Source organism: Cinclus cinclus, chromosome 10 (genome assembly GCF_963662255.1).
Source record: "Cinclus cinclus chromosome 10, bCinCin1.1, whole genome shotgun sequence".
NCBI classification, from domain to species: Eukaryota; Metazoa; Chordata; class Aves; order Passeriformes; family Cinclidae; genus Cinclus; species Cinclus cinclus.
In genome coordinates this window covers 1,914,171-1,924,443 of record NC_085055.1, presented here as the reverse complement: position 1 = coordinate 1,924,443, position 10,273 = coordinate 1,914,171, and the positions used below count along the sequence as shown (strand labels likewise).

At 43.2% G+C, this 10,273-nt stretch overlaps 1 protein-coding gene across 1 annotated transcript in view; it reads left to right on the top strand.

Moving 5' to 3' along the window:
• Positions 1-3,006: 3,006 nt before the first annotated feature.
• Positions 3,007-10,273, top strand: part of IFT80 (intraflagellar transport 80) — a 34,851-nt gene continuing 27,584 nt past the window's right edge. Inside the window, exons 1-6 of the mRNA XM_062499303.1 lie at positions 3,007-3,065; positions 3,631-3,852; positions 6,351-6,461; positions 8,299-8,367; positions 9,764-9,873; positions 10,144-10,233. Of these exons, the coding sequence (XP_062355287.1) occupies positions 3,029-3,065; positions 3,631-3,852; positions 6,351-6,461; positions 8,299-8,367; positions 9,764-9,873; positions 10,144-10,233 (639 nt within the window). The 5' untranslated portion in view covers positions 3,007-3,028. The remainder of the gene's footprint in view (positions 3,066-3,630; positions 3,853-6,350; positions 6,462-8,298; positions 8,368-9,763; positions 9,874-10,143; positions 10,234-10,273) is intronic.

Sequence of the window (10,273 nt, the reverse complement as noted above, 5' to 3'; positions counted from 1 at the left end):
GCTGGCAAAAAAAAAAAAAAAAAAAAAAAGAAAAAAGAAAAAAAAAAGCGACAGAAAACCCAACTGAGACGGACAGAAAAGCTTCCTTATTAACAGCCGATTAAATCTGATAGCGACAAGCCCTGTCAGTGACAAATCTGGGGCTTTTTTAAAGCCTAAAGAGCCAGACTGCACCCTTGTCACGCTCTTTCCAAGTCACAGAATATTCCGACTTGGAAAGGACCCACGGGGATCATCGAGTCCAGCTCTTTTAAGGGCCAATCGTTAAGGGCTTTCTTGGGATTTTTCTCCCACCCTTCAAGCACCAAAGCAGCAGGCAGAGCCGGGGCTAGAAGGGTCCCTGCTCTAAGCAGACTGAGATCGGGTCTCTCCGCTACCCAAACGCGTCCCTGCAGTCCCCCGTCCTCCGAGCCGCGGTGCCCGGGGGTCCCCAGGGGCACAGCGGGAGCCTTTGGGCCGCACAGCCCGGCTGGGCCCCGCTCCTCCAAGCCCGGTGCCGACAGCGGCCGGGACCGGGGCCCTCGGGGCACCCTCAGCGGGACAGCCCGGCCCAGGGAAAGGCGCTGCCGCCGCTTTCCTTCCCTCTGAAATGGGGAAATAAGGCGTGGGGCAGAGCCCGCCGTTCCCTCAGCACCTCCTGCCATGCCCTCAGTACCATCTCCTCAGCACCCCCCGGCTCTCCCCTCAGCGCCTTCCCTTCACCAGCCCTTGTCGCCCCCTCAGCACCTTCCCCTCAAGAATCCTTATCTCCACCTCAGCATCCCTTGTCTCCCCTCAACTCTCCCAGCATCTCTTATCCCCCCCCAATCAGCACCATCCTCTCAGCACCCCCTGCCCGGAGCAGCCCCCTAAGGAAGGCACCTTCTCCTCCGCCGAGCCCCCCCTACCTCACCACCCTGAGGCGAGCCACCATCGCTTCCTCCCGCCCAGCTCGTACCTGCTCGTCCCGGCGGCTCCGTGCCCTGGCGAGGCGGCGGCAGCGTGGGCAGCTCCGGCTGCTGTAAAAGCTCGGCCGCTTCCACACTCGAAAATGGCGCCGAAACGGCGAACTCGAACCGAAATTCGTTAGAAAAGCGCGGGGCAGGCTGGGACGGGAGGGGCCGGGCCCGCGGGTTTGAACGGCACCGCCGCCCCCGCCCGCCATCTTGTGTTCGTTATGGCGGGGAGGGGAAGGCGCCCGCAAACCCGCCGGGAGCGGCTTTTTGTGGGCACCGACGGAGGGATGGGAGACATTGGGGCGTGAGGGCAGCGCGGTAACACGGCCTGGCGGCCGTGCCGGCGGAGAAAGGGGTTCATCTCAATTTTAGAAGTAGGTCAGTGGGCGGCGCTTGGTTGCAGGGCGACGCGCGCCGGTTTAAAAACATTTTTTAAAAATTATTAAAAATGTTTTTATAAGTGAAAACGAAAATTTTAAAATGGCGACAGCGCGGCGATTTTGAAGCGGGTTTAATTAATTAACGGGCGGTGCCGTGGCACCTTGGGGGGGGGCTGGAGGGGGGGACCCGTGAGGTGGCGGAGGAGGAGGAGGAGGAGGATGAAGAGGATGCGATCTCGCGAGAAGTCGCCATAGAGACAGCGGCGCTTGGCGGCAGGGGGAGCGGTGCTGCCGCTCCTGAGGCAGCGCGGAGGGAGGCGGGATCGTCCCGGGAATCTGCCGGGAGCGAGATCCGCGGGGAGCGGGATCGTCCCGGGTTCCCCTTGGAGCGAGATCCGCGGGGAGCGGGATCGTCCCGGGTTCCCCTTGGAGCGACATCCGCCGGGAGCTGTCGGTGGGATCGCACCGCGTTCCCCTCGGAGCGGCTCCGGCCGCCGCTCTGCGCTCTCGCTCCCGCTGCCCTCGCAGGTAAAGGCGCTCCGGGGAGGCGGCGGCCGCCGCTCCCCTCCCCTCGGCTGAGTCACCCCGCGGTGGGCGAGAGGGTCGGGAGCCGTGACCCCCGGCTGGGCGTGGGACGGAGGGATGGAGGGGAGGGAGAGCTCCGGGGATAGCTGAGGGCAGGGCGGGTGGCCCCCCCAGCTGCTGTCGGCCCTCGGCAGGAGTTGGGTAATCCGCTTCTGGGAGAGCTGCAGGAGGAGGGAAGAGCGGGTGATGGTGGCCGAGGCTGCCCGGAGAGTTTGGTGTCGCCTTCCCCGGCTGCTTTTCCTTTCCAGCGTTCCCCCCATGCTGCTGTGGCATTCCTTCCCTCTGCCCTCGTCCTGCCGCTGTTTTCCTGCTCTTTCCCCAATCCCTTCCCGTTGCCTTCCCTATCCCGCCCGCTGTTTTCCGTCCCGGTTCTCCCCCATCTTTCCTTCCCCATGGATTCCTTCCCCCATCCCGCTCCTGCTCCGTCTCCTCCGCTGTCCCTGATCCTCATTTCCAGGCCAGCAGCTCCGGATGGGAAAGGGAGGAGGCGTGAGGCACTTTGGCTTCTCCGAGTCGGGAGAATTCCTGGCTTTAACTCCTGCTTATTGCCACATCTCTCCTAAAACTCCAGCGGAGCCGCTGCTGGATTCCTTGGCATGTAGGGAATACGTGGGCTGCTCATACGGATGTACCTGCGGATGGCCCAGGGTGGGCGTTCAGCCTTCTAGCGGCACATACAGAGTGATTAAAATGCCTTAATAGTGACAATAAAGTTCTGGGTTTTGAAAGGAGAATACCAGGTTTTCCTTTCCTGGCTGTGTGTCAGCACAAGAGATCTCCGCTGCTGCAACCTCTGATGTTTCAGGCTTGATCTTAAAAGTCTTTTCCAGCCTTAATTATTCAAGGACTCACTGTTCACAGCATTATTTCTTATCCAAGTTGTCCGTATTCAGTTGGATAATTTAAAAACAGAATTCTCTTGAAGCTCAGGTGTTTCTTGGTGCTTATTTTCCCCTAGCAGTGATGTAATATTACTTAGAACTTTTAATTTTAGTGCGTCTTCCCTTTCAGTTTTGGCTGCTTGTGTATGCATATATATTAAGCTAATTATGCATACTTATACATGCATTTGTATTCTTTTATTACAGTTACAACACGTCGTTTTGATGCTCCATCTGAACAACTGAGATGAGACTGAAGACTTCCCTTTTGAAGGAGCCAAAACATATCCTTTGTCACAAAAAAACCCATGGAACATCACATTCCAGACTCTTCCAGAAAATATTTCTTTTTTTTCTTGAAGTTGCAGTAAAATGGTAGTAAGTTGCAGATGGCTTTTTCCCTGCTTTTCCTTTGTTGCCCTTGTCATTGAGTGCAGCCTTTAAGGACAATGTTTTAAGAGCTATTGAGCACTTAGATATGATGTAGGGTTAATATTAACAAAGCAATGCTTTTGAATGATAGTTGGATGTTTTGCACTTGTGTTTTGCACTAAGACCCTTCATTAACCCAACGTTTTAGCCATGTTTTGATAACTTAAAGTCATGATGAGAATTTCATTTTTACATGAAAAATTTGCTTTCATTTTGGCTGAAATTTTTGGCTTACATGCTAAGCTCTTCCTGGCACATGAGGCCAAAAAAAAAAATTTCTTTTTTTTTTTATTACCATAAGACATTCCATGCTATCACATCAACATAATCTTCCCGTATTGCCCCGAGCAGCCAAGCCACGGGGTATTTGATTATTTTTAACAGTTAAACTTTTGACATTCCTTAACTGAAGGAAACATAAGGACTTGGTGAGCTGTGTGGGATGGACGACAGCTGATGAGCTCTACTCCTGCAGTGATGACCACCAGATCATGAAATGGAACCCTGTGACCAGCGAGACCACTCGAGTGGTGAAGCTCCCAGATGATGTTTATCCCCTGGATCTCCACTGGTTTCCCAGAGGGATTGGTGGCAAGAAGCAATCCCAGTCTGAGAGCTTTGTTCTGACCAGTTCTGATGGTAAGGCAGTTTAAAATATTTTGGGAAATTTAAAATATTCGTTGTTTCCTGGCGCTCGCGTCAGTCAAATGCAAGGTATTATTTGGGGAGGAAGAAGCTTTGAGGATTGCTTGGGATGGGGTTTTGTTTTTCCTTCTCCCCAAAAAGATTTTGCACCCAGCCAGATTTTTCTTCCTGCATGAATTTTCCTGCACCAGCGAAGTCCCCTCAGTGATAAGGATTCCTGGAAATTTGCTGAATCCAGTGGAAAAGGAGCATAATGTCTTTACAGGGTTGCATGAATTCCTAGTTGAACTGCAAGTGTTTGAAATCAGAGCAAATGTAAATTTATTCCCCTTGGGTTTTCTTCTGAAATGCATCTCTTGGGGGATTTTGTTCTTTTATTTCCTACTGATGTTGGTCTTGTTGTTTTTTAACAAAAATTAAGAATATGTTTGGCTTTAATCTTCCAATTAGACACAAATCATAAGTGAGTCGACATTTTTTTATTGATAATTTTATATTAGGCAAGCATTTAAGAGTCAATGGAAGTTAGTGAACAGAACATATATATTTTATATTCTGTGTTTGGTTAGGCTGAGAGTCTCCCATTGGAAATTCCTTCAAAACTGGGGAGTCATTTACAGGTTGAGGACAGCTCTGGCTTCAGGACTTAATAAAAATAAAGAACTAAAGAACCAGAGATTAAGAAGAATCACTTGTACCTACTCCATGGATTTTGGCTAAAATTTTCTCTTTTTTTTGGTGTAGTAAGTTGTAATTTGAAAGTCTCTGTCCCCTCAGTTGAAGAACACAAATCCATGGAAGTGGAGAAACCTCCCCCTGGGAATGCCATGGAAAAAGCATTTGAGTCAGCAATTGTAAATTCTGTTGGAAAAGCAAAGAAGCTGTAGAAGTGAAGTTGATATCCATGAAAACTTGATCTCCCCTGTTCTGCAGAAGGATTATGATACAATTTTAAGTGATGATCACTTGTTTTTTTCAGGAGGAACTTTGGAAAGCTAATCCTGCTTTTCCATGTAACCACATTCTCCCCTGCTCAGCTACAATTTCCTCTGTTTCCCTCTTTGGAAGGGGACTTGTGAGAGAAGTGGGAGCTTGTGGAGTGGGAGAGGATGCAAAAAATTGGGAAAATAATAGAGTTTTCTCTGGATTTTACCTGCTGCTTTGACATTGCCCATTTTCCTGATATTTCGACTTCACCAAAGCCTTCAGTTCCTTCCTAGCTGCTCGTGCTTCCAGTGGAATCTCATTTATCTCTTATTTGAGGAATTGCTTACAGAAGATATTCAGGGATTCTGCTTAGATCCCTGGAAGCTGCTTCAATGTATAAAATGCCACGGAATTCTTTCTATCCTGAAAAAAGTGATGGCTCTGAAGAGCTCAGCCTCTTCCACTGAGTCCTGGAGGTGATGGCACGGGAATATTCCTGCTCCTGGGAGATTGGGTTTGAGGATTCTCCAGTGAAAAAGGTCTCGGATGCAGATGGAACAAAGGTGCAGAAAAATCAGAGATTCATTTATCAGAAGGTAAAAGGCGTTTTTAATGTGAAAGCAGAAGAGGCCATTTTGGCAATTGAATTGGAGAAAACATTGGATTCCTCTAAATGCAGTTACTGCTTCCACGTGGAGCGTGGAAATCTCAGGCCTGAGAGATGTTCATCCAGTCAGTGACACATTAACGACATAAATTCCATTTTACAGTTATAAATTAATGGAATGCATTTAATGAACACCTAGCAAGTGTTGGAGGGGGCTTGGAGCAGCCTGGTCTGTGGAAGGTGTCCCTGCCCACTGGGATTTAAGGTCCCACCCAACCCAAACCACCCTGGAATTCCATGATATTTTTAATGATCTGTTCAAATAAACTGATTTATCCAAACCACAGGGGTTTTTATCAGTGTTAAAGGTCTTTTTTTTTTTTTTTTTTTTTTTCCCTTGGAAGTCTTGCACTGGCAGAGATTTGGCTGGATGATTGTGCCAAAAGTTCTGGTTACTCAGGAATTTCCTTCCAGTGGGTCAGTCTGGCAGCTTAGATTAAATAATACTAAAAATAATTTGATTTTAAAGTAATCTCAATTACTGGACTGCTCATTTGTCCAAGTTTTCCGTTGTCTGCTCTTTGCTCTGGTTTTAATTTGATCTTCCTGGATTTTAGCAGCAATCCCTTATTTGGGGAAAAAAAAACCTTCCAGATCCTGCTGTTGAAATTACTGCAAACTTTGGGGCTGGCTGCTGTGGAATTCCATGCCAGCTCCAGCGTGGGAGCAGGAATAAATCTGATTTGAGCTGTGAAAAACAATTGGATCTTTTCTTTGTACTGTTGATTTCTTGATTTTGTGTGTGTGTTTTCCACAGAAAGTACCAGCACTGCTGTAATCGTATATATTGTAATAATGTAATATAATTAATAATTTATTATATAAAGAATTATCTAGGATTATGTAAAATATATACATCGGTGGTGGGGTTTTTTGTTTAGTTTTGTTTTGTTTTTAGGGAAATTCCATTTGATTTCCAAGCTAGGAAGAGTGGAGAAAAGTGTGGAAGCACATTGTGGAGCTGTCCTTGCAGGCAGGTGGAATTATGAGGGAACAGCCCTGGTTACAGGTGAGCATTCCTATATTAATCAAGTGCTTTGAAATCTAAAATAATCATCTGCTTTGGATTCTATCTTAATTATCACAGAGGTTGCTATCACCTTGTTTACTAGGAGTTCCTTTTGCACTGTTTAATTAATGCTAGCTTAGTGCTGTCCATTTTAATTAAAAGATCTAGCAAAAATATTTATTTTTTTTAAGTTTACCAAGAATTTATTTAAATGATTTTAAATTTACCAATTTTTTTTAATTAACCAATACACTTGAAAGTAAATGTTTTAGTATCAGAGTGCTTAGATGGTTTTTTAGCTGTTCTGAACTTTGGAAAGGAGAATATTTGATTTTTTTTCTAGCTGTACCAAGAAGAAGTTGCTAAGTTTCCACCCCTGCACATTTGGGGTTTTTTATCCAAAAAAAGCTCATTGATCTTGATTATTCCCATGCTTTATTCCTTAATTATCACTAATTATCACCTACAACCAGTTTATATTAATGCTAGGGGAGTGAGCCCACAATTCCTTCATTTCTATACCATTTAGGTCCTAAATCTTTCATTAATTAATTTCTTTTGGTTTTTTTTTTTTTTTTTTTTTTTGTCCCAAATTCCATCTCTGTGTTCAGGGGAGCTGCTGAAATTCCCTGTGCTGGGATTTCTGGTGGTGTCATCCTCCTGCTGATGGAGCACAGCTGATTCCTCTGGAAAAATTCCAGCTCAGGCCACAAAAATTAAAGATAATTTTGGATCTGCTCGTTTCCAGACTCTGAAATGCTGCTTCAGGGAATTCTGTCTGGCCTCTTCCTCTGAAATCCCACAGGGACACAAATATTGTTCTTTTTAAAGACAGCTTTGCCTCAGGAACTTCTCCAAAGACAAAATTGTATTTTGAATTTTATTTTTTTTTTTTATGAGACTGCATGACACTGACACTTTTGTGGGAGTGTGGGAATTCATCACCACTTCCAGTTTATTCTGAGGAGATCAACTCTTGTTGTACCACAGCTGTACCTGGAGGAAGAGTAAAGAGTAAATCAATCATTGCTACTGCACAGCTTTAAAAATGTTTATTATTTTATTTCAACAGCATTAAATGTGCACAAATAAGATTTTTTTAATTTTGAGGTTTTTTTTTTTTTTTTTTAAACAGTTTTTGAACATTTAAAGCAACATTGGCCAGATGTAAAAACCTGGTATGTGGTAAATAAGTTCTGTTTGAATGGAAGAATCCATTCATTTCTAGGTGCACTTTTTAACCTCATTTTTTGGATCTGGGAGACTTCAATTGAAGGAGCAGAGCATTTTAAAAATGACACCATACCAGGAATTCTGTGCTGCTAAAACAGCCCTGACTGTGCTGTGGAGTGTTTAGCAATTAATTCTTCAGTAAATAAACTGAATTTTTATGGTTATGGTTGAAAATTGGAGCCATCCAGAGTTATCTTCACTTCCACCACTTATCAGCTATGAAATAAAGTTTAATCCATCAAATCTGCTGCTGTTCCCCTGGGGCTCCTCAGGCTCCTTCCAGCAGCTTCTGGGCTGTTGAAAGAATCAAAAATACAGAATTTAAATATTTAAATAATGATGGATTTTCCCTTCCTAGGACCAGCTTCAGAAAAAAAAAAAAAAAATCAGGGATTTTCAGGAAAGGAAAACGTGTGAATCATAACAAAAAGAGCCATCTTAAATATTTTTCCTCCATACACTTGCTAGTGAGTGTTTGGAAGGAACAAAAGGAATTTCCCTGTAAGAAAAGCTGGATTTATTTTAGCTCAAGTGTTTTTCCTGAGTAAATACAAATACATTTGTTCAACTGATCGTTGCATGGCATTTGCTGATTTCTTTGCAGCTGGGGAAGATGGCCAAGTGAAAATCTGGTCCAAAAGTGGAATGCTCAGATCCACTTTGGCTCAGCAAGGTGAGTTCCTTTGCTCCAAGCTCCATCAGAACTTCTTCATTTGGCTTATTCTGAAATAATTTCAAGAACAGACCCGAAATGTGGCAATGATGGTTTGTTCAGGGGTGTTAAGGCCTTCATTAAAATGAACAGAAATCAAGAGTTACATTTGAATACAAATTGAATTAACATAAATAAAATAAAAATGATTTTTTAAAAAATCATTTCTCAAATTAAAAGTGTTTCAGGCAGCAGTGTCAGTCCCACCCTAAGGATTTGGTGCAATTTCAGTGAAGATCCTCAGCTAAATTTTGTTTTTCAGACTTCATAGATGGAGCCCACGTGACATTTTTGAAGAAACCACATGCACCTGGCCTTGGGTGAAATGTCAGGCCCTTATCTCTGTGTCAAACAAATGATCTGAATTCTTTCAACCCGGGGAAGGCATTTTGAACCACAGCAGTGAATGCAAAATGCATTTCAGTTCTTTAAGGAAGTTTACATAGCTCATGTAGGGTTTGTCAGGTAAAAAGATAAACCAGCTGAACTAGAATTAAAAAAAAAAAAAAAAATTCAAATTGAAGCACATATTTTATTTGGTGTTTCTCAGTTTATGTTGTCAAATTTTTAAATTTTTTTTTCCATTAATTTGCTTATTGGAAGTCGGAAAAAAAAAAAACCCAAACAAGTAAATTCCATGCTGTGGTTTGAAATATGAATTTCCATTGGTTTCTGCAAGTTTCAGTGTGGTACAAAAGCACAGTTGAGTCCTGGTGGAATAACTGTCACTGTATTTATGTTCTCAACTCAGAGTCCTGTTAAAATCAGCCCTGAAATCCTTTAAATGCAGCTCGGGATCCCAGCGTGCCCGTGCCTGGGATCAGGATTCTGCAGGAATGCTGCTGTTCCCTGTTCAACCAATTTTCCCCTTTTTTATTCCAATGGGAACTGAAAAAAAATTCCCATTGCCAACATTCTTTTGCCTCGTTCCGCTCTTTGTGGTAGAAATGAATTTTTCAGATTTTGGGATGATGATGCACGTGCCTTTGACCTTTTATTTTTATTTTTATTAGATTTTTGCTTTTATTTTGATTTTTACTTTGATTTTTATTTTGATTTTTACTTTAATTTTTGCATTTATTTTTATTTTAATTTTTACTTTAATTTTTGCATTTATTTTTATTTTGATTTTTACTTTGATTTTTTGCATTTATTTTTATTTTTACTTTGATTTTTGCATTTATTTTTGGTTTTATTTTTATTTTTATTTTTACTTTGATTTTTGCATTTATTTTGATTTTTGCTTTTATTTTGATTTTTATTTTGATTTTTATTTTGATTTTTTTTATTTTTATTTTTACTTTGATTTTTGCATTTATTTTGATTTTGATTTTGATTTTGTTCCCCATGCCCACAGGATCACCAGTATACTCAGTCTCCTGGGCACCTGACTCTGACAAAGTTCTCTACACCTCAGGGAAGCAGCTGATTATCAAACCCCTGCAGCCAAATGCCAAGGTTTTGCAGGTATTAATTATCTGATTAATTAATAAGATCGACTGACATAAATAAATAAATAAAGACCCACAAACCTGTCCCTTTTATCCCGTTGAAAACAGGATTTCAATGCAGATTTTCGTGCCTCGTTCAGTCTTTATTTCATTGATTTTTCTGCTAAATCATAAAATAATTAAGTTCGGGGTGGGGGGGAAAAAAAAACCTGGCAAGATGATGAAATCCAAGAGTGATAAATATTAAAAATAGGAATTGTGGAATTAATTTGGTTTCCCATTGCAGTGGAAAGCCCACGATGGGCTGATTTTAACCAGCGCCTGGAACGCAGTGAATGCCCTGATCCTTTCTGCAGGGGAGGATTGCAGATACAAGGTGAGCTCTGCCCCCAGCTCAGCTAATTAATTAACCGCTA